The following is a 24,333-nucleotide window of genomic DNA, read 5'->3' as shown; positions in this document are numbered from 1 at the left end:
GTAACATTTCTGGATGTGAACTACAAGCCAAAAGATCACAATAAATTGCTTTAAAAGTAAGTAGCAAGTGGAGAAACTGGGAACAAGAGTATTATACACTCTCAGCAACTGTCAAAATCTACAATTCTGTCCTATTAGGACACATCAATAATATTTTGCAATTGCCTCTTGTTTAGCAAAGCGGGAAGATCATAGAACAATTAGACACTACCACATAACAGTGCTGGAGTTCCCCAAAGGTGGATCTAATAAACAATATTACTTCTACTAAAAATCCCAAACCCTTTCACAGATTGAAGATACTGTTTTCATGCTGCCATTTTAGTGGGCCAAATACATATCCCAAAACTTCTACATTTTCTCAAAATTCTTTTTACTTCTCCTACAATATATAACTCCTAATTCAGACTGTATTACATGTATCTGGCTATCATTGAACATCCTTTGATGCCTACTCTCTCTGGAACATTGACGTGAATCAAAGCTGAGGGTTTTTCACAAAGAGCAAAAGGTATTGCCAAACACCTCATATCAAATTTCAAGCAGTCCTTCCAAAAAGTATAGATGCATTACAGGTTTTAAACTAAGTTGTTTTTAAAAAGTTGTCATTGTAATATCAAAGAATTTTTCCTTAGCTATGAATCAAAAGCAGTAGCAAGATTTTCAGAGAACTTTTCCAGAAGCTGATGATGTAAGGTATGGAATAACTCAGCATTTATAGCCCACTGCTTCCCTGCACTCTAATAAAATAAAAATATGTTAAGCAAATCCTAATCCCCTAGGTGTTGCTGACAGCTTTCCCCAAGTTGTACAAAACATATAAGCTACAGAGACCTGGTATTTTGGGGTACTTACTTTTGTTGGTAGTCTTTAAGCAATTTCTTGGCCTTGTTGTATTTCTTTTCAAGGGCATCACATTGTTCTTGAGTTTCTTTAAGACGCTCATTTACTGTTTTGCATAAATTTTGTGCCTCTAACCAGTAGGTCTCTAATTTTTTAATTTTCTCTTTGCTTTCATCCAAGTTTTGCTGTAGTTGGGCTCGATTAAATTTCCATTCGTTTTTTTCTGCTTCAACAACTTTTAACTGAAAAGATTAATACTTAACAAATTAATTTAAACTAAAAGATGAAATAAAAAACAGTTGTTGATACACGTTTAACTAGAGAGTAACTAATAATAATTACATACTTATCGGAATATAAATGACCGTGACCTGTATTATTAGCTTGTATTGTTCAAGATCTCACCAGACCTTAATATCTTTGGAGAGGCCTATTTTGAATACCTTCAAAGGCAACTGCAGATAAAGAATCTTAACCTGTGTAAGAAAAGTTCCCTGTCCTACTACTTTGTTACTGACAGCTTTTTGAATAAAGATAACATGACTGGTTGATCTTCCCTGGTAACTTTATATGACATTGGTCTTCCTAATCAATGATGGCAGGCACAGGGTTTCCTTTTCTTGAGCTAATGTACAAAACCACCCTCAGTAAAGGAGAGGGATGCCACCCCCTCAGCTTGACAGCAGCCACGTTACACATGGGAATGTTAACATGTGAAGCTCTCCAGGCCTCGGAGGAGTGAACAGGATAGATACAACTTAGTTTGTCCATGCCTCCTTCTTTGAGGACACCACTTACACTAAGAAAATAAATCACTGATTTTGAAGCCAGTTAAGATCACCCGACAATGGAACAAGGATGTTGAAAGGGCCAAGAATTTCTTGAATTTAAAAATGGGGTTGTAAGTTGTACTAACGCCAACATTTTTAACAGCCTTTGTGCAATCTAGTTGGGCCACATGCCAAGAATAGTAGAAAGAGGAGGAGCATTGTCAGAAATCAAAAGGGAACTGTCATAAGTTGCTTTGTCTGCCTTGCCTCAACAATTGCAGAGTACATGAAATACCCCAACAGACACTGTTACTGAAAATTATTGCAAATTGAAGCACTATGGCCTCTTCACTTGCTACCTGTCCCCAGCAATGTGCTGCAACTTGTCCTAGGAATATGCATTTCTGAGCAAGGCAACACAGAAGGACAATGGAATAAAAGACACTGCTCGCTCACACACAGTATTTCAGAAAAAGGCCATGTATGAACCTGCACCAGTGGAAAAAGCAGCACAAAAGAACAAGAAAGTGTTTTCTCAGAATAAGCAGAGGCACTGAACCAATCTTCAGCAAAAAACAAAACTACTGGAAAAAAAACTCTCTGCCCAGACCAGGTCAGAAATTTGAGGAGGGAAAGAGGATAACAGAAATAACTCTCTGGTAACAGAAAGACAGCCACAAACCATTGCCTGGCCAAATCTATTCTCAAATAAGACAAGTTCTATCCACTGATAATGTTCTCATATTTGTTTATGAGCTATTTCATACAGCTCTCCACTATATTCAGCTACTCTAAGCAGTAATACTAGAGTGTTCATTTTAAAATGGAGACATGGGGGATGGGTTATTAAAGTTGTTTTGTGTGACTTTTGAGGCTTTATTTGTTTGGTTAATTTTCATTTTATTTTGAATTTGAGCATATCTCTTCAGCTTAGAAATGTCTGTCTAGCATAACATAGAGTAGAGAGCACCTGAGGCATAAACAGATTTCTGCCTTTTGCATTCAGCCTATTCCAGGTAAAATCAGTAGCCATAACCTCAAAACAAACCACCCAATAAAAAACCTTACCAATAATAATATTTTTTGAAAACTTACTTTCTCCTTCAGTTGATTCACTTCAGCTATTGTTACTGCATGTTTTAATTGTAGCTGGAACAGATGAAAAAAAAGATATGAGCACACACAAAATTACATTTGAAAATGCTAGTTTTAAGTATTTCTCTGTGATTCCCTTTTCCCCAAAACCATTGTTAGAGTGGCATAAAGTCAACATAATTATTTGTCAATTACAGGAGAAGTAATCATGAGCTTTTATTTAAAAAAAAAAAATTAAAAATTACCCAAACCTCAAACAAGTTCCACAGTACATAACCACCCTAAAAATCTCCCATTGCTGTCTACACATTAGGAAAGCTGAAAAGATTACAATAACGTTTTAATGTGCCAAGGTAATGAAAAGGCAGCAATGCACTTATGATGACAACTGGTACACAGAATAAAAGAAAAACTTAACAGTACTAACTATTTTTACAATCAGCACTTCAAAACAAATGTGCTGGCTCTATTTTAAAATTGAGCCATGTATTTTTACACCACAAATCTTCATAAGATTATTAGAAATCAAAAAGATTACACTTAAGCCAAACGTAAAGATTTTTTTTTTAACAAGTACTAATCCTTGTATCTCGCTTTCCATCTGTAACCCTGAGGAGATTTTCTTTTTTGTCAAGGCACATTGCACCAAACTCAAATTAGAACAGGTGAATCCATGATTATTCTTCATTTAGATTATGTTAGTAACAGCACCATCATGATTCTACATGACATTATAATTGTATCTCAAATAAATAAGGCGCTTAAGAAGCTTCAGCTTGCTTCTATGCTTCCAAACCTAGAAAAATTGTTAATGTTCTCTAGAGATCAGCAGCCTGCAATTTCTACGTCCTCAATGACATCGGCAACGTTATCAAGAGAACAAACTTAGGAGATCTGCAAAATACCAGTCCTTCACAAAAATAAGCTGATGTAGCAGCAAAGAGCATCTGACAAAACAGTTTCTTTGCAGTATATTTTTCTCCTCCCAGAGTGAAAATCACAGGCACTTAAATCTACCAGAGAAGCCTGGACTCCTAAATGCCAAAGGCTGTACCATTTAAGTCCATGACTAAATCCCACAGCACTGAATAAAGCAAATATGCTCCTTTATAAAAACCCTGGGAAAAGAGAATCGTACTATTTCCAATTTTGTTAAGTTGTGATTCAGAGCCTGGAATGAGCTATTAGGTTTACAAATCCATTCCTTCCAAAAAACACACCATAAAAATACCCTCCAAGCCAAAAATATGCCTGTCTACAGAATCAAGTGCTTTTATGTACACAGATATCTCAGAAGACTGCAGGGACTAAACCAAGAAATTATGTATGTATTTCTTGTTTTCTGAAAAACAACTCACAACAACACTTGAGACTGTATTTGCACACCCCCCATGCTCTCTGCAGCTAAAGTCATTCTACTGGGCAGCAAAAATTCAAAGGCCAAAGGGCCACAGGAGAACTAGGAGAAGCATCCTATCTATCTAATGCAATGCTCAGCCATAACACGGACAGAGATGGGGCTTGGTTCTACCGTCTGCTTCCAAGGGCTTTTTAAATTTAATTTAAATCAAAAGATTGTTTAATGGAAATATGCATATGGAAACCGGATATAAAAAAAAAAATAAAGAACACCTACATTTCAACAGACATTTACCAGAGATAGTTATTCTTGACGCTGGGAAAAAACAAACCCAAAACAACAAGAGGGAACATGAAGGAGATTATATCCAAATCCTCTAAGGTTCAGATACTCCCCAGTGCATCACAAAGAATATTTTAAAAATTGCTACAACACCTCTTTAAATTTAAGAAGAGACTGTGCTGAATCCATATCCAGTAGTAAACCAATATCTTCATTTTCGGGAAGATCAAAAACTTCTACAGATTTTCCATGTAAATGTGACTCGTATGTATCCTCCTCATCATCATCATAGTCATCATCCTGACAAAATGAGAAAATCATGACATTCTGTAACACACACACACTTTTTTGCATTATGGTAGCAGCTATAACCAAAGCACACTACCAAGGAATCCAACCAGCTGGAAAACCTTTCTTGACTAGTTACCACCAAATTGAAATTTCTTACACCTATGGTGAGTGTTAAAGTTGACTTGCAAACACCTTCATCAAAGTTCCACAAAAGAGAGCTAAGAAAGATATGCACAAAACTATCACACACAACTGACAGTTAAAAGTATATTTTGGATTAGTGATAAAGTAATAATAATGTGCCTTGATAACAGTAATGTTTGAAGTGCTTATTTTCCTGTTTTTAACAAGTTGCCTGTGTTATGCTTTTTTTACTTCAGTTTGATTACACTCCCCCGCTTATCCCATTAGCAGAGCATGAACAATGTTTTACCTGCTCTGTGTCATCGTGAACATAGTGCTGCTCATACAGACATCGCTCCTGCTCTAAGGTCTCACTAATGAGACGCGCTACTTCACTCTCAGCCCCCGGCTTCTCTCTCCCAATCAGAAACCTACAGGAAAAAAACCAAATTATCTTGCAGCCAAAAAATCTTAACATATGCTTAAGAAATTAGTCTACTACACCGTTGCCTTCCACGACATCTTTGTAAAATTTTCATACTATGGTTTTGTATTCTCCGTTAATGAAAAATGACAAAAACTATTATTTCAGAGAAAACATACTTACCTCACTGTGCCTTTGGTGTTCTTTAGTACAGTGGCTGCAAAGAACTGAGTAACTCCCACTAGACTTATGCCATCAACCTCAACAATCTGATCATTTACTTGAATTCTGCAAAATAAATATATAGCTTAGCTTTCAGTTAAACAACAGTATTTTGGCTTGAAACGTTTTTGACATGACAAATATCACTTAAAACTCACTAGTATTTCCAATGACAAATTCTGAGTCCATTGAAATTCATTGCTTAAAAATAGTCTCTTCATCCTCTGTTACTATGCAAATCACCAGTTAAAATTTACACAGTATTTGACTCCATGTTTTTTATACTATTTACACAATGATTTTGTGGTACTTCATGGGCTTATTTTGAACGTTTCTCATATGTGCTGTAAGCAGATCTATAGTTACTTAGCAAAAATGTCCTACAATAAATAACTCTTTTTTAAAAATTTAACACACAGCAGGAGTGTCATAGTCACTCAGCTGCATTCAGCTTTTGTACTTTTATTCACAGTATACAGCATATCTAATGATAGCAACTGGGCTCCACTGGAAATATGTAAAAAGCATAATCGATTCAACAAAAAACTCACCGTCCATCCCTCTGAGCAGCTCCACCATCTGTTATTGTTTTTACAAAAATACCTAATTTTTCCAGTCCCTGATCAGCACCAACTCCCATTCCAATGATACTGATTCCCAGACCCCTGTCACCTAAGGGATTCAAAAATTTAACATTAGTTGCATGACATATGATGTAAAAATTGTTACAAATTGTAACTGAGTAATTGAGTTGTTTCAAAGCATTCCAAGTCCTTCCACACAAAAGATAAAAGAAATTCACTTTAAAAAGAAAAAAAAAAAACATGTATTTTCTATGTAGATGCTACTTAAAGCCTTTTTGCCCTGTAGCATTCCTAACTTCAATTCAGTATGACAATCCACACTTAATAGAGGCCCATCCAGTTAACACTCGCTAAATTCACCAGAACGAGCCACAAATCTAGACACACATTAAAAAACTCAAGACCTAAATTCAGGGAATATACAGTTATGTTTTTATCTTTTTGTTCCCATAGAGTCTCTTGCAAATGCTCAAGGTTTGATTTGCACCTTTTTCAATTTCCACAGGAAACACTTCCATCTTTTCCACCCTTTTCTCAAGTTCATACTCAGCTGAGGCTGCCACAGGATCAACTTCTTCATTACGTCTATCATAGTCTTCATTTGAGTAAGTACTGAAAACCTAAGAAATATAACAGAAAATTTTTTTAATGTCTTCTCACCTCCTTTCAAACGTCATATAATTGAAAGACAATCTGTAAGAAAATTAAAGTGGTATTTTCAGAGATCTCATCTTCTAAACAACCATCAATTTAATAAATACTGCTGCTGTCAGACAGTTTCCAGCTTGCTCAGAAGTAACATTTTAAAAGTTTCAAAACAATTATTTTAACGGATTTTATCTTGCAAATGCACCAAACAGTTAAAAGAAATCAGTCAGCTTCTCTTTGATATTGTGTGACTTTTTTTGTTAGGACTACATTCCACCAAATCCTTCCTCTCCCTCCCCCCACACCATCTGCCAATTGCAGTGTTTCAAACAGATGTAGTTTTCTGATTTTGCAAGGGAATCACGCAGTTTCCCAGGAAAAGGAAATGCCTTGCTACATATATTACTATTTTTAGTATTCACTCCAGCTGAGTTTCTGAATTGTTAAAAATAAAAGATAACAAACAACACAAATTAAGATAGAAATCTAAAAAGGAAAAGTAAAGTATATGTAAGAGGGTTAGTCTTACATATCAGCATGTTCATTAATTGTATTTAAATTAAGAAGTTAGGAAAAAAAAGGAAAAATATCACACCCCCATTTATCTTAAAAAATAAAGTTTATCTGCTAAATGTTTTGCAGGCACTGAGTGTTTTATTCAACATCACTGTAAGACAAAAATCATGCATTTCAGCTGCAGCAGCCATCTCCCTAATCAAGAGCATGCAACACTGAAGTTCATTTACACTGGCTTACTACATTTTTGCAATTGTTGTATTTTCCACTAATAACTGCAATCATGTAAATACCACAGCATTAACTGCAATTAACATCTTCCCTGTGAATTTACATTCACTAGGATGTAGCTTTTGCTCTGCAGAGCAGTAGCTTCAGACACCAAAAAATGGTCATTGAAACAGATTATCAAAAAGCAACCAGTATAATTCAGTATTTCCCATGAGCAGCCTACTGCATCACCTTCAGACTACAACTTGAGCTCAGTTTCATAAACTCTTCCCAAACCCTGCAAAACATCTACTCCAGAAACATGGCATGGCCATATAGTCAGTCCAGTAAGCAAGCACAATTAGATCCACTTGGCTGAAAAGGAAGGAAGAAATCCACTCTCAGAAGTCTTATGTCTTCCACAATAAAAGAAACTTCCTTAGAAGCTCTTCTTGCTAAGTCTTGCATAAATGTTAATAAAGAAACTCCTGGTGACTGCCATACCAGTAGGCAACAACTGGATACAGAAAGACAACATGGGTCACACTTACAGTATGTTTTCCATGAACTTTACAGAAAAAAATCTGCAAAATAGACAAAGAAAACCATCTAAATGGTCTTATTCTACCACGATCAGAAAAGGTGGCCAAGTTCTGTAAATTAATCACCCTCCTCAGCCCCCAAATCACTAAATAGGATATGCAGAAGCACTTAGTGAAGCATTATTCACCCTTTGGAACAAGATCAGACAAGTTAGTTTACTTTTCATCCCAAGAGAAAAAGCAGCATCTCCAAAAACATAGTCAAATTATAATCACATGAATTTGAAACTAATTATTATTAGTTTCCTATTATTATAGGAAGTTCATGAGTGGACAAATGATAACTTGTTAGTGAGAATATCTGAGTTCTTGAGGACAAATCAAATACCAGGGCATGAAAAAAATGTGTAAGTTCATACACATATAATCCACTATTAACAGTAAGACTAAAAGTTGAAAAGATATTTTAACTATCAAATGCTTGAAATGAGCAAAATGTGAAGAATGGCAGTAGTTCATTTTGGAGACAGTGACAACTGTATTTTCTTAGTTCTTTACATCTCAGTGGTCTAACAGAGCAGAAGATGCTGCAGTTGTCACTGTCTACCAAAGAAAGGCATCACCACAGGGAAGACTAGTTCCTCACACAACAATTTATAAGGTGCTAGAAACTTGGGAAAACTTGCACCGTAACAGCACTGCATCATGTATGCTGCAAGTCTTGGGCCACCAGCATTAAAATATCTCTGGAAATTCTAAAAATTATTTATTATTTTTCCAGCTTAAAAGTAATAGAATTGTACTTGAGAGTCTCATGGAATTTGCTAATTTTTATACAAAACTGATCACGGGAATTGTTTATCGGCCAGGAATGGATAATAGAATTTAAAACTAGTGGTCTCTTAAATTCCAGCGATGCTTATAATTGCTATTAATAAAATAATATCATAAACGTATTTATACAAATGATGACTACTAATATTTATGCATACTAGCTTTCTAAGAAAAGCTTATTTGAAACCAATTCTGAGTAATTCACTAGAGAGAAATAATTCACACTTTTTTCTTAAGGTGATGGTTGACAACTGTATGAGAACATCTGGGTAATATTCTAAAAACCTTAACCTCATAATTAAAATAAGATAGCCACATTTCAAAATAGTAAGAACAACACACCCCTCTCCAAACTTCAGAAAAATAATTTTGAGGAAAAACATCAATTTACAAAGAACAGAGGAAAAAGCAAAACTTGTAAGCAGAAGCCAAACACTGCAGCAACAGAAAGAAAAGCAAAAGCACACTACAAAAACTATGACTAAAGAGTCAAGGGTAGGAGACAAATTTTTATTGTGCACATGTAGAATCATAACATTGTGTTCATCTTTTATGAGAGAGAAAAAAATGTTGATATTAATATAGAAAATACAGAACTGGTCAGCAAGTTGTTCTTGCCAAGTAGCAAAAGTAACATTTAAACACAGTTAAAACGTGGATAATAAATAATATAAGTTCACAGTTTAGAAGACTGATGAGAAAGCTAAACATATTCATCCCTGCACTGTGTCTGGCAGGGTTTAACCACTGAATCAAATACATTACAGACAAAAGAAATTCTAATCTTACTATTCAGAAGCCACTGCTAGCTAGAGATTGTTAAATTATTACTACTGCAACTGGTATTTTTAAAAGATATACATTAGTAAATACAAGTTATTGGCTCCATACAGGAGAAACAGATTAATTTTACTGTGGAAATCATGTGAATTTCACAAGCCTTTTACCATAGCTTGCTATATATCCAGAAGGCTACCCTAACATTAATAACTTTTGGATCCTGTTAAGCTAACAAATGTCAAAATGCTATCTGAAAATATTTTTTTTCACTTAAATCCTTTTTCCTTCAGAATGGATGCAATTAATTTGAATCAAATAAAATTCTGACAGAGGGCTGAATTTTTAAGAATTATTTGAATTACGTTGTTAAGACACATAATGGTGAATTTTCAAATATACTTAGTGCTTGAACAGCATATATATTTATCTGGAGAGAAAACTAGCTACATTCTTCACACCAGAAAAAAATTATCACTTTTTAAATGCAAAACTTGGTTTTGCATCTTCTATGAAGATGCTAATCTAGACATCATCAAGATCAGCACTCAACAAACACCAACACAGCCAGTCTAAAAGACCCTACTGTTTAATTCCTATTACAGAACTATACAGTAACTATTACAGAACCAAAAATTTGTCATCTTAGTGCTAACACAGGAAATAGCATTATCACAGAAAAATAACGACCTTTACATATTTCAAACTCTTCATAGCACAGAAGAATGTCTACTTAAGTATGATGTTAGTTTTAGAAGAGCATTAATTAGTTAGAGGGCAAACACTAATTTACCATGTGCTTGCATGAAAGTGCTGCAGAGTAACAAAACACAGTCCAAAGACCTCCACTCCAACATTCATTTCTAGTATATAGATTTGTTTGTGCCTAATGAAAAGCAGAACATTACAAAAATAATTAAACAGTAAGATTAGGAAATCAGGAACTGCCCGGAAGGGTTTCCAACTAATTAGAATGGAAGCAACAGCAACATCACTTTAAAGTTGTGCCGCAGTATTTGCTGGAAAGCCTCACAACACCTGCCCAGGCAGTTAAAGAAACACTGAATACCGGAGAGGGGCCCTGAAGCGTTACTGCTGCCCTGCCTGGAGCACAGCCAGCTCCACACCCCTCGGCTCCCCGGATTCTGAGCAGCGCTCACTTTGAACGTGCCTGTTTACTGACACACCAGAAAGCCAAACATTCAAACACAAGTTAAAGCTCGGGGAAAATGATCCAATAGCAAACAGTTTCAGCTTTCCAAATTGAGGCCTTTGTAATGCCTGGCAAAATGTGAAGTGCACATGAATAATCATTTGAAATAGTACCACTGAGGTAGGACTGAAGCATATTGTACACCTTACAGTTTACTACCTCCTGTTCCAGTAAACATCTCACTACTGCCATCCTAGTCTTCCCTCTACTTCCAAAAGCTATATGGTTAGCTTTTTATTAGCACTATTTTGTATATTTTAAGTAAAAATTGCCTGTATCCGATCTAACTCAATTCATGCTATATATAATCATAGAAGTAGCAAAGAGAAATACCTTATTTAATTTGATTTTTTAAACACTCACACCTTTACTCTCCTTCAAAAAGTTTTCAGAATGGCTGGCAACTGTTAAAAATTGATATTATAAACATTTACGCTCAAGGTAGCAATTTCTATTACTAAGTGGTTGGACAGGCAGGCTGTGCACACTTAAGTCCTTGGTCTTGCAGCTCAGTATGACTTAATCAAAAGCTCCAACCAAGTCAGTTTACATAAAGACAAAGGTGCAGTCTTGCTTCAGATCTACAATACAGAGAGTTTCAGATAGGCAATGTCACTATAAATAAAACAGTTTCTTACCAGTCTCATTCTCTACTTAATTCTCAATAAAACAAGTTAAATTTATTCTTTAGTTCTGTTTTTCACTGCAGGAGCTAAAACATTGTAGCCTGCTAAAGAACAAGACAGAAAACACAGTATTTATTTCAGTCAGGTTATGCTAACTACTAGAGGAGAAACTTTTACTTTCAGGTGTTTAATTTTTAAATCCCAGAGGGAAAAATACTGAAGACAAAGAAAAGCATCCATTCATATTCACAGCACTGATTTTATTTCATTTCAGATATTCAGAGAAAGTTCAGAAACAATCCATAATCTCCATCTGCAGAAGAAAAGCTCTGCCATGACCTGGCTGTATTCCTCCAGCAACGCAAGTTGAGGTGGCAATGCTCTCTGACTGACAGAGACTGAAAGGCTGCACAATAAGTGGCATATGACCAGAAGAGGAAAAGCTCCTCAAAGTGCCACATAAAAGGGAGCACCAAAAACCCAAAATCGTAGCTTCTGAAAGCTAAATATGTATATAAATAAAGTGATTCAATTATGAACCTCTGTAAACTTTACAGATGTCTTGGTACCAACAGTTCATGCCTGGTGGTCCACATAGATACATATGTATTTATTTAGTTCACCAAAACAAAAATCTTGTCCTGACCAAATCTAAACAGCAAGCAAATCGCTATGGGGAACTTAAAAAAAACCAACAGTGAACAGAAAAATAGTCCACCTGTTTTCTAAAGACCTTAAGAATAAACAAAAAAATAACCCTGCCACCAGGGGGTACTAGATCAACTCAATTAACTAATCTGCATTAATACTGTCATTAGCAATGATCAATACCCCGGGTCTAAAAAGAAGGATCAATTCACTATGCCAAGTCACATCAAAGGGTGATGAAAGACAATGTCTGGGAAATAAAGAATGTGCCATATTGCATAGTACTTTTCTACTAAATAAAAATTTAAGAACCCTGTAAAAAACTCTGCACAACCCTCATGATCTCAAGATTACAAAATATGTACTCAGATAATGCAGGCAAGCATCTTTTTACTGATGTCCTTCTCAGTATTGACCTTAATATTTTGTTAGAATTATATGGAAAGAAATAATTTATTTTTCCATGTCTCCAAAGGTAAACCACAAAAAAGTTTCAGCTACTGCTGGTTCATTCCTTCCTTGGCTAAGTTATGTATTCTCATATGCTAAGAACAGTAATGATCATCAAAAAGACACTGAATCTTCCAGCACTTTAACTGCTGACCTACTGAACTTGTCTCCTATAAATCTACTTATCTTTGTTGACCTCCACCACCTCCTCAGTGTTTCTTCTAATCACCTCCTATGAAACCCTCAAGTGCCTCATATTCGCCTTCTTTTCCACCTCCTGTTCCCCACAGCTATTCTGACAGAGTAAAAGAGTAAAAGACAGCACAGGCTGGGCATACATAGTGATCAGCTAACACTAAGCCAAAAGAAGAACTTAAACTAAAGCTGCAACCCTGTCATCAGTGAGACCATGAATATGCAACTGATAGAAGTGCTAATTTTCCACATATCAGTACTTTTAAAATACCTTTTAGATCCCCTCACAATCCACGTGAAATTGCTAGGAAATTAGAAGCAAGTGGGACTGAATAGAATGTGGACAGGTGATAACTTCACCTGATTTCCATAACCTCAACATTCTCTTATTTTTCTATGGTTTTATAGCATAACCGAAGGCATGAAACTGGTCAGTTGTTGTGGTATCTAACTCCACCTACAGAATAATTCAGTTAGAAATACACTGAGATATTAACGTAAAGAGTCAAGCTGCTCCAGCAGTGAGCCAAGATATAAAAATAAATTCTTTACTTCTTCTGTTCCAGTTTAGATTTCTGCTCTACAGCCCCATGCCCTGGCACTGGACTCTCATCCAAAGACGAAATACCAAATCAATCTACAATTGTAAAACTTATGTATCAAACATTTCCTAAAAATCAAACTGGAAGATGTATGATTAAAAAGAAAAAAAAAGAAAAAAGCCAAAGACAGCTGGAGTTGAAAGAGCTTTCCAGAGAGCTGAACAACCATAACAGATTCAAAAAACAAGGATCATAAAGGCATCAGAAATATCTGACACAGAACTCTGTAACACAGGTAAATCTGTGCATAGAATTAAATGCATTTAGGCTTATTAAACATTTATCTTAAGAAACATTTTACTTATATGAAAACTGAACTTTCATTAATGGTTTAAAGATTATCTTTTCTCAAAAAACCCCAAAACAACATAAAAATTTTATGTGTGGGAAAATATATACCTTCTTCCTCCAGTTATTATTCACATTTTAAACATCTCATACTGTTAAATTGTAAGAATTCCATACTCTTAGATGCAGACAGAACAAAACAGGATTATTTTTTGTGAAAAGTCACCGAAAAACACCAAGGAGAGATTGAGATGAAAATATGAAGAAAAGCTGCTTTGATGTTAAGTCACTAATGTTGATAAACAGAGCTTCAAAACAATTAAAATTTATGACTTTAAACAAGCAAATTGTCATTGGAAAAGATCCCAAACAAAGTAAAATGGAAAAACACATTATCTGTGTCAAGAAAAAAAAGATTAATTCCCACATGTAAATCAATTCTGTTTAAATTTACTCTCAAATCAAATCTCTATTTTCCTTCATCAACCCTCTCCCACATCACATACTTGTTTCTTAATGCCACAGAAGTACTTTACTGAAGTGCTTGAGCAATGGCTGACAATTGACCAGCCATCAATTCTTTAATTACCAAACAAACTCTAGGGTCTGGGTATCTTCAACCAGTTTGTGACTTTTGTATCCCTTTTTGTGTACACCATTGTAAGTACACAAGTGAACAGTTCAAAATCAGAGGCTGTATGAAGCTGAATCACTACACTACAATATTGTGTTAAAACAGTATTCGAGAGTTTCCACATTGATATAGAAAATCTGTGTATCTCCTAAAAGCATTTGCAGGTATCTTGTCATACAGGAAATCTAATTCAAGGGTTATCTGCATTTATTCTTCAATAACTTCCACAGTAAGCAGTTTTGTACTAAAGACGTTGAAGAATAGGACAGGCTGAACAACACTACCGTTTGTGTCTAGCTATACATAAAACAGCTTTACTGTGATGTACAAGACAAATGGCAATATTCTGAAGGATTCCCATATTCTCTGAGAAGCAGCTGAAACTTGACTTGTTAGGACAACACACAAACTATAAAACTGCTTTCAGTTTTCTTGTGAAATAAATCTATGCTCAGCTGTGGCAAATATAAAAGTAATGCCTTTATGAAGGTTTGGGGTTTGTTCTGTTTACTTTTTCAAACTGTTTTCTTGACAAAATCACCTCAAAATATATTACTATTCACAAAAGCTGGGAACAGACACTCCCATGCAACATCAACTAGATAACACTGATAAATAAACGGAAGCAAACAGCAGTAGCAGCTGTACTATCTTTTCAGCTTACCTGAGCTACAGAATTTCTAAGGATCATAAGTCATTGCAGAAGTTAGTCACTGTGCTATTAAAGGCTTTGAGGACAAAGTTTGCCACCGTCGGAGGTGAAAACATCTCAAGAAATCAATTTGAAAACAAGCATTTGTTTTACCAACAGAAAGCTTCAAAATTAGAAACGTCAAACAGCACTCAGTCATTACATTTATGTTAATTAAAGCCTTTCAAGGTAATCACATAATAGAAAGCAAGTTAATGCCTACATTACAAAGGCAAAACGAAATATAAAGGGATGACAGAAGAATTACCTGATGTTATTTGCATTGTATGTAATGCTGATTGTTTACATTGTTTACTCAGAAAACTTTAAGACAAAGGCAAATTCAGTTCCCTTGCAAATTCCTTGGACTGCTGAGTATGCTTTACATTCCTTACTAGCTTCATACGTGGCAACACATACCCAAGCTGCGAAGTTCTGCTAGTAACTGTACTGTATCACTCTCTAAACTACTCCAGGAGAAACAAGAACCGAGATAAAATGTTTCCCAGGGCCTGGAAAGATCAAACAGCAGAAGGACTTAGAGAATCTGGTCACCTACGGCAAGTAAAAAATCCCATATTCATTTATCAACAGCGTCTATGGAATTGAAACACTTCTTTTAAAAGTCTCATCTGTGCTTGCTTTCATAGGCACGGGGCAACACAAAATGACAGTGTATTTGTGTAATTAGGTTCCATTTTTCCTGAAATTATCAGATCAAATTATGTTCTCAAGCCCTGCTCCAGATGTCAACAATTATGGACCTCCATCACAGGTCAGATGCAGTGCTAACAGTGTTAGCTACCTTATACATCCCCTGGGAGCCCCACAGTCTCCTTCTTTGAGTAAAAGACCTTGCCAATATTACAACCGACTAGAAGCTTTGAAACAGAAATAATAATCAAGTTCTCTTTGTTGCAGCACTATAAATGCTATTTTTAAGGTGCCTTTAAGTTCTACCCATTACCTACAGACATCTCCAACCTCCTTTTCGTGTAGTTCAAATACAACAGTCAAAGCTCCATCACTGCAGAGTGCTGAAGATCTGAGAATGTGCTTTTTCTTGCCCAATATACTCTGAACATTTGCATTCTTCAGCTGCACCAGATACCTGCTAAACAGCAACTGCAAGAGACACAGATGGTTTCTTTGTAATCACTAGAGAGGTGCAGAAAACAGCAAGAATGCAAGGGCAGCCTGGCCTCTCTCAGGAGCATCAATGAGGAAAAGAATCACAGACCTTCTCCAGTGGCAATGAATGCCTGAAAATAGCACTCGCATTTTAGTCAAACTTATTTGTCTAAATAAAGCTGAAAAAGAAGCTATTAGTATGTATTTCTCACTATGGCACTGCTCTAAGGTGTGGTGGGGACCAGGAATAATCTTTCAGCTACCACTGAGATTTTCTTCTCTTCCAATTTAAGATACACCAAAATCTGTGAAGAAAGAGAGATTTCCTTCTGTGAGGTAGAACTGGGATTTTCTAAATGGTTCTTGAGATATTAAAAATATACAACTAAAGAAAGTTCTGGGTAAGCATAAAAAAGTTGGAATTCTTTATTTTACAGAGTATAAATCTCAAAAACCATATAACCAGGACTGACAGACAGGTTGCTTCCTGTGGCTTTCAGAAAAGCAGCTATAATTGAACAACGCTTGTTACCAAAACCTGAGTTTTGTCCACACAAGAGCTTCCATCACAGCTGGCACTGAGATTTCTACCAGGGCTTTCAACTATGTCTGGCATAGACACAGCAGAGAAGGCAGAAGTCTGTTAACAGCCACTGCTTCAGTAGGGTATCAGCAATGACCAGTAAAACCCTGCCTACAGCAGGAAGTCACTTAACACATTTACAGTAGACTCTACATGGCACTTTGCTCAGATACTGAGTGCACAAATGCATGTAGAAATGGACTGATGCCCCTCTGGCTCTCTCCCAGCCCTCACCAGACTCATTATGCAGTTTTCAATAGCAGCACTCTCCCCTTCACTGCTCCAGGTCACCACTAAAGCAACATCAACCAGAAGAAAGCCATATAAAGTTAGCCTTTCTATGGAGAGACTATAAAAAAATCTACATGCAACAGAACTCACATTTTGCAAAATTTTTTTCCATAATCAAAACACCTTCTGGGGTGCAGCACTGGTATGTATTAGCAAACAGGGAAATTACAGCTCTCTGCTGTGGGAAGTTCAAAGGTCAATATAATTTTTACATCCCTCTGATCAGTAAAAGTGAGTCTTGACTCTCTATGAACAAAGTGTAAAAGCTGTTTATTAAATATGATGTCTTTCATTCATGTGATAGTAGAAGAGATAGTATGCTGAGGAAAGTCTGTACAGTCTCCCATTCCATCCTTGTCCATGTCTCCCAATTCTCCTTCCAAAGTCTAAGAAAGACTAGAATAATTCAAGTCTGCAAGAGACTATCAGTAAACATAGTTTGAGTTAAGGAGCAACTTATTTTGTGGCTATATTTGGTGAGGGAAGATCAGACACATAAAACTTTTTAATTTGTTAAAATTATAACTTTCACTACTCCTCATTATCCTGTCTGCCCTCTAAGTTTAACTTCTGCAACTTCGTAATTCCAAAATAATCACGTTAACACTTCTATGGCTTATTCACCAATCAGTATTAGAACCAAACAACATATATATGGTTATTATTGGAGAGAATTCTAGAATCTTAAAACGCAAGAATCAGTCATTTGATATTTTCTTATAGCCAATTCCATAAAAAAGTCTGAAGTTGAATATGAAAGTTTTCTGTGGGGGAGTATGTTGTTTTGTTTGGGGTTTTTATTTAAACTTTTGTGCCAAAAGGAAGACCGAAAATAGTAATTCCTAATACAATGCCTCAATGTTAAACAAATGAAGGCAAGTATTAAAGGTCAGGTGTTTGTATCTACTCCTAAATGATATGTGCTCCTGAAAAAGTCCAGCAGGTAAAACCTCATTAGTGTAGCTTCACTACACTATCTTATGAAGCAGCTGTAATTAAGGAATTACTTGTGACTAACTAATCAATTTTCTGAAGTGGTAACCTCTCTCAAACTTAACGTTGAATAAAAGCTGTAAACTTACACTTCTTAAACGTTTTTTAGAACTTAAAAAAAACCCACAAAACCTCCAAAATTTATTTCCTGAGTATTTTTGACTGTAAAACAATTAAAGAAAAAAAAAAAAAAAAAGGAAAACTCAAACATACTTACTTTGATAGGAGCTGTTGAGAACTTGACTTTCCGGTCTGGCGCTGGATCTTCCTCTTCAGAAAGTCCAGGAAACTCCTCGTATTCACTGTCATACATATAGTCCTCCTCTCCCTCTAAAATTTCTTTGCCTTCAGGGCATTGGTTTTCTGGCTCTGTGTCCCTGTCATCATCAAAAGCTGCATTCTCTATTCCAAAATCACTGAAGTCCTCACTTTGCTTTTCCAACGCTTGCTCCTCTTCTTCAGTATCCTCTTCCTGCTCTAAAACATCCTGTACTTGTGTAACTGGACCAGCTCTTACAGACATCCCATCTCTTTCTTCTTCCCAACTGGTCTTGCTGCCATCCATAAACTCTTCCACCACTTCCAAGGCATAGTCACTTCTCTTCCCTTCCTGTACGTGACATACGAGCTTCTGATTCTCTTGATCAACGTGATCTTTCTCCAAACCTTTTTTTTCATGCCCTGAGGTTTCATCTTGTGCAACCAGCTCTCTGCACGTCCCCTCTGTGGGAGAAACCCAGGAGCAAACACTATCTGATGTCTGCTGAGCCTCCTGAGCAGGCACACTGCCCATATTCCACGGGCTTCTCTCAAGTACCAGTTGCTCTTTTCCATCTTTTCCAAGTGCCTTGCTCGGCTCATCTCTGCAGATCTCAGGCACTTTAGGCAATGCACCTTTCTCCAGACATCCTTCAGCAACAGAAGACAAATTCAAAGTCTGCTGGCCTCCCAAAGGGTCCTGATTCGGAGAACTATCATTTTTAGAAGTTTCTTTGGATTCTTCAGTATCACTGTCACCCAGAAAGCTTTCCAGCCTCCTAGAAATGGGCCCTGCATTCAGGAAGGAAGATTTGGAACCACTATTAGCATGTTGCTGCTTCAACTCCTCATTACTTTGATTTTCAACTTTCTCCAGTGCAACCGGAAGACTTGCTTCTGTATTAAAACTGAAGTGATCCACCACATTGCTGCAATCAGAGGCTGAACCACGTCTCCTCTTATCTTCACTTCTTTCACATTTGCTGGGGGAATATCTGTCCACTGAGCTCCGTTGTTTTATATTTCTCTCAAAGAGCTTCCTGGTCTCTGAAAATTTTTCTGCCAGGGCAACCTTGTCCAAGTCTGCCTCATCGCTGCTACGGATGACTTTGTCAGCGGCAGAAGACACAGACAGTGAATCCACAGGACTGCCACTGGGGCTGGTAGCTGTATTAAGAAGATTATTTTTTTGGACAATGAGAAAAGATGGACTACCTGGAGAAGATCCATACTCCGCTGCTGTGGCCCGGCTGATTAATTTGGTCTCAGCAGGTGGACTGCTTTCACAAGAGGTTGTGGAGGAAGAGCTTCCCATTTGCAGAAACATACTTTTGATCTTGTGTACTCTGTTGCCGTAAGTGGCAGCTCTGCCTCGACTGTGTGGGTCACTTCCCCCTCCATTGGAAGAGGTGCTCAGCTTCTGATGCAAGCCTGTTTTGTTGGAAGCATTATCAGGATTGTTTACACCATCAAAAGAGCATTTGATGGCATGGAAATCAGATTTGTAAGCATTTCGGTGTGGAGAAGCACTTCTTAAAGTCCTTTCCCCCTTGCCTTCGGTTTTCATCATTGTTGAAAAGAAAGCTCCCTCCACTCCTTACGAAGAATGGGAAAAACGACTCCCTAGCACAAAGCTTCCACCCTCCAACACCAGGTAGTGCAGATCCCACAGAAGATCCCCAAAGCAGCCTTTCACTCAGTCAGCCTTCCCACTTGCATTGAAACGGAACACAGGGGACTGTACGTGGAGAGAAAGAAATCAAAGCGCGTGAATGGCCACATCGGGTGTTATCCCCAGCGCGGATCGCGGCATCCGGAAAGCCATCTGCAGAGAGACAGAGAGTTTCCATTAACTCGGGGCCTCGCCGGCGTGTGACACGAATCCGAAACTCGGGGTGGGAATCGCAGCCCAAGACCTCCCTGCGGGATAAAGCCCATTGTGTCCGCCGGGACGCGCGGACCCAGCTGCTCCCCGGGCACCGACCTGCCGGCTCTGGCGGGGGATGCGGCGGCGGGCGGCCCTCCGCTACCTCCGGCTGCCGCCCCTCCGCTAAGGGCCGTCCCGGGCTGGGCCAGGCCGGGTCGGGCGGCGGGCGGGCACTGCCGGCCCTTCCTGCCGCCCGGGGGAGGCCGGGCCCGGGCCGGACCCCGCGCACGCACCGCGGCGGGGAGGGACGGAGGGGCCCTGGCTCCCCGTGCCACCCGGAACGGGGGAAGCCACAAGTTTCGGCCCCAAGTTGGGGCTTCCCCGTGGCGGCGCTTCTGCGCCGGGGGCCCTGCGGGGCGCGCAGCGGAGCCGCCCCGGTACCTCGCCCCAAACTTTCCGAGCCAGCCTACCTGGGGGCGGGGGTCCTGCCGCCTCCTTCCCCTCAGCGTTCCCGGCCGCCCAGCGGCCGCACGCACCACGCCATCATTATCCGCCGCCACAGCCGCCCGCCTTTCCTCCCTCCCTTCCACCCCCCCCGCCCTGCCGCCGCCGCCCCGCGCTCCTCACTCCACCTTCCTCCCGCCCCCGCGGCGCGCTCAGAACCGCCGCCCGCCCGCGCCGCTCCCCGGCCTCACACTGCTCCGCGCCCTCCTCCGCGCTGTGTCTGGGGCCCGCCCGCGCGCGCTCCCTCGCTCGCTCGCACACAAAGAGAGGGAGCGGCGGGCGCGCCCCTGCTCCTCTCTCCAGCGCCACGGAAGAGAGGGGCTGGGGGCGGCGGGCGCGACCGGCCCGAGGGAAGCGCCTCCCGCGCCGGGATATACCACGCCATAGCGGGATACGGGTTTCGGGTGATACCATGTCGGCGAAGCGAACGAGCGCGGGGCAGTGTCGATGGACGCGGAGCGCTCACCGGTCCCTCCGCCGGGGGAGCTGGAGACGGTGGGGCGGAGGACGCCGGAGAAACGCGAGCGCCGAGCTGCTGTGATGCTGCGCGCTACTTTCAAAGCCCGGGCGGCCACCGCGGCGCGGAGAGCGCCAGCCCCTGCTTCACCGCGAAGCAGCGCGATTCCCGGGAGGGAAAGGTGGCGACAGCTGCCACGACCGAGGCTCAAACAACTTTCGTCCTCTTCCTTTCAAAAATCTAGTTGTTTATCGCCTCTCCCGGGCAGGTGGGTATCGGAGCACGGGAGGATCCCCAGGCGAGGCGGTGCCCGGCCCCCCGCGCACCTGCTGGCCGCGCCCCCGGCCCGGCCCGCGGCGCCGAGCGCGTCCCTGAACACCCTGACATGTCCGCGCAGCGCCGGGGCTGAGCCCGCTGGGCTCCATCGCACGCTTCCCGGGATGGAAGTCACTGCAGCTCCCCGAGACTGGGAAAATCATGCTCGTCATCGATAGCCCTAGGCAGTAATAACCGCAGTTTTGCAGGCAGTATTCCATACATTCAGTTCTCTCTGTTTGTTGGTCCAAATAAAAGCACTGGCTTCAACCTATTTATCCATCAAAGATAGGTTTTGGATGGCTATTTAATTTCGACTGCAGTTCCTTCCATATATAAAGCTCGCACAAAATTATTAGAGGAGCACAGAATAGCACTGGTAGTTACCAATTACATGGCAACTGTTGTTGGCACCTCGCACCAAATTGTGTAACAGTTATTTAGAAGTTTAAATTGTTAACTCATTGAAAAAAATAGCTTCACTGGTTTATTACTCAAGTCTGTGATGAAATTTATACATTCTCCCAGATATCCCAATTGACTCTGGCTTAACTTGGAGTCACAAGCTTGATCTAATACCTATGTTATGATATTTCACAGCTTGATCTAAACTCCACAATAGAGTTTCAAATTAGCCTTAATCACGATTTTACAATAAAATAAAACCTAATTTAGTCTTTCTAAAACAGAGGCAACATTGTCCAGACCTTCAATGTTTTCAAACATTGCAGGCGCAGTGGAATTTCATCAAGATCTGCCATTAGCAGTCTTTCATATACTTGGTAACAATATTTTGAATAAAATTTTAAGACAGATAGTTTCACTGTAAGAGCAACAAATGTTTCATATTTTGAATATGTAGACCTTATTAAGAACACATAGAGGTGATCTCCTGCATGCTACAGAGGTGGTCCTTCATATAGCATTTGTAGGTTGGGTTGAAATTGCAAGGCTTAACCACCATCTTTCAATAATCTACAAGAAGCTACTAAGCAAATGTTTTTTCACAAACCAAAGGTATGTACAAGGTTGCTCAGCAGTTTAAGCACTGTGGGCAGAGGACATTCTACATTCTGCTCAGGGAACCCGGCAGTATATGGGAGACTGTTCAAAGAAAAAAAAGGCAAGAGTTCAGGAACAATGTGAAAACAAAGCCCAAAGCAGCTCTAAACCATGCTCAGGAAAGGCAGTGGCCTTTGTACTGGGTGCTGGCTTAAAGAGGCTGGAGCAGGGAGATACTGTCGTGTTTTGAACTCTCCCATAAATGAGAAAGCAGGAATTGTAATTAGAGATCCTGAGAACAGATTGCATTAAATTAATTGCATTAAAGAACTCCTATTTCTTTGGAATTTCCCATCCTAACTAGGAAAACATACAGGTTATTTTGCCTAGCTGTTCTGCTTAGGAAGGACAATATTTATCTAGGTCAGTTTTCTGGGTTTTCTACTGAGAAAGATTCTGAATTACATTCAAGATGAGTGCAGTGTGAATGTGAAAGAAATGATAGATTTCTTTACTGAAACAGTTATTAAAAATATGGGAAGGATCCAAGATAAAGGCCTCTGAGTTTTGAGCACGAAGTCTGGGAAGGTGACGTAGTTTATGATTTCATCATAATGAATAACTGCAATAAAACCTGGGAAGAGTATCTTACACATTCAGTCTGTGGTGCTTTCCTTGAAAGATGATGAAACAACAGTGAATAAGCAAATGGTTTGCACTGAGCAAGAGGCATCTTCATTTTGTTACCTAAGCTTAGGAAAAAAACCAGGAGTTTCAAGGGGAGCTTTGGCAGCACAAAATCTTCTTGGGGGAAAAAAGTGTTGCTATATATAAACTCATGAATCTAATGAAAACAGATAAATAGGAACAAAATTTCAAGAAAAAAAATAAATTGAGGGCACTTCTATAAAACCAGTTGTTTAAACCACACTGAAGTACAGTGTTTATTTCAGATGTTCAAAAGGAAACTGTTTCAGTGATCATCACAGAGTGTTTAAGCATCTTCTGAACAGAACAATGATCCTGTGACTTCACTTGTCTTGGTTTAACTGTTTGAAAATCCCTCTTTTATTGTACACTCATGGCTGTGCTTATGGTTTGGGGCCAATGTTGACAGAGGAACAACAGACACTCCCTATGAGTATATCAAAAGTGTGTCTAAACTAGAACTGCACAATGAAAAAGACTCAGGAGGTCCAGATGAAGGAGATGTTCTGCTGTCGGTATGAAATTATCTCATAAGAAAGCTCCAATAAATATATAAGTATATGAGACTAGAGAAACTGTCATTTCTTAAATGGTTTATATGTTTTCAGCTTGTAAGGACAGCCATCATTTTATACTTTTATGATTAATGTAGATAAATGTAGCTAAAATGGGGCACATATATGGTGGTCTGTATTAGTATTTATTGATACTGGTGGATTCAATTGCTGTTCATTCAAGGTGGGCATTAGAAACCACTGTTCCATGCCAAACAAGTTTGAAAATAGTCTCATCACCCTATTAACATAGTTTCAAGAACTCACAAAAATTTTGCTGTTAATCCTTTTAGAAACTAAAGGACTTGAGCCAGCAATGCTTTGGCTGGGGACTGGCTGGTAAAGCTCCCTCTCTCTTCGTTGTTGCTTTACTGCTCCCTGCCCTGACAGCAGAGGAATAAATGCCTCCCAGGGCAAGGAGAGCTCGGCAGCTGATGTAACAGTTCAACAGTCTTAAAGCTCCTGATCAGCTGAGCTGCAAGAGCCACTGTGAGACAAAACAAAACCTCTGAACTTTTTAAAAGTTATCTGCTTTATCCACATTTTAGCTTTAATATGAAATTTGAAATAGAGTTTCACTACATTTGTATTTAATCTGTTTAATGTGAGTTACATCAGCAGTTTTTAGTAGAAAAGTCAGTGATTTTTCAAATATTTTTGCAAAAAGCCAGGAATAGAAGGAATAATTAAGCATTCAGACTTCCACAACTATTTCTGTAGATTTTTAAAGTTTTATTTTAAGAAAATATTTTTCTATCATTTAGGAGCAATTAAAATGTTCTGGAAGTATTTCAGTCATATT

General features: G+C 39.0%; 1 protein-coding gene across 3 annotated transcripts in view; it reads right to left on the bottom strand.

Moving 5' to 3' along the window:
- Window positions 1-20,575, bottom strand: part of LOC106855471 (neurabin-1-like) — a 40,526-nt gene extending 19,951 nt beyond the window's left edge. For all 3 annotated transcript variants that reach the window (XR_015804840.1, XM_014880163.2, XM_088168036.1), the window contains exons 1-9: window positions 20,462-20,575; window positions 18,084-19,949; window positions 6,482-6,614; window positions 5,962-6,082; window positions 5,372-5,476; window positions 5,075-5,195; window positions 4,504-4,650; window positions 2,709-2,762; window positions 856-1,085 (exon numbers count right to left, since the gene is read on the bottom strand). Coding sequence is in view for 2 of the 3 variants with exons in the window: in XM_014880163.2 (XP_014735649.2) it covers window positions 856-1,085; window positions 2,709-2,762; window positions 4,504-4,650; window positions 5,075-5,195; window positions 5,372-5,476; window positions 5,962-6,082; window positions 6,482-6,614; window positions 18,084-19,694 (2,522 nt within the window). In the remaining variant the exon portion in view is untranslated. The remainder of the gene's footprint in view (window positions 1-855; window positions 1,086-2,708; window positions 2,763-4,503; window positions 4,651-5,074; window positions 5,196-5,371; window positions 5,477-5,961; window positions 6,083-6,481; window positions 6,615-18,083; window positions 19,950-20,461) is intronic.
- Window positions 20,576-24,333: the final 3,758 nt, after the last annotated feature.

The sequence above is a fragment of the Sturnus vulgaris genome, chromosome 7 (assembly GCF_052056855.1).
Source record: "Sturnus vulgaris isolate bStuVul1 chromosome 7, bStuVul1.hap1, whole genome shotgun sequence".
In the NCBI taxonomy this organism is placed as follows: domain Eukaryota; kingdom Metazoa; phylum Chordata; class Aves; order Passeriformes; family Sturnidae; genus Sturnus; species Sturnus vulgaris.
This window is presented reverse-complemented; position numbering and strand designations above follow the sequence as displayed.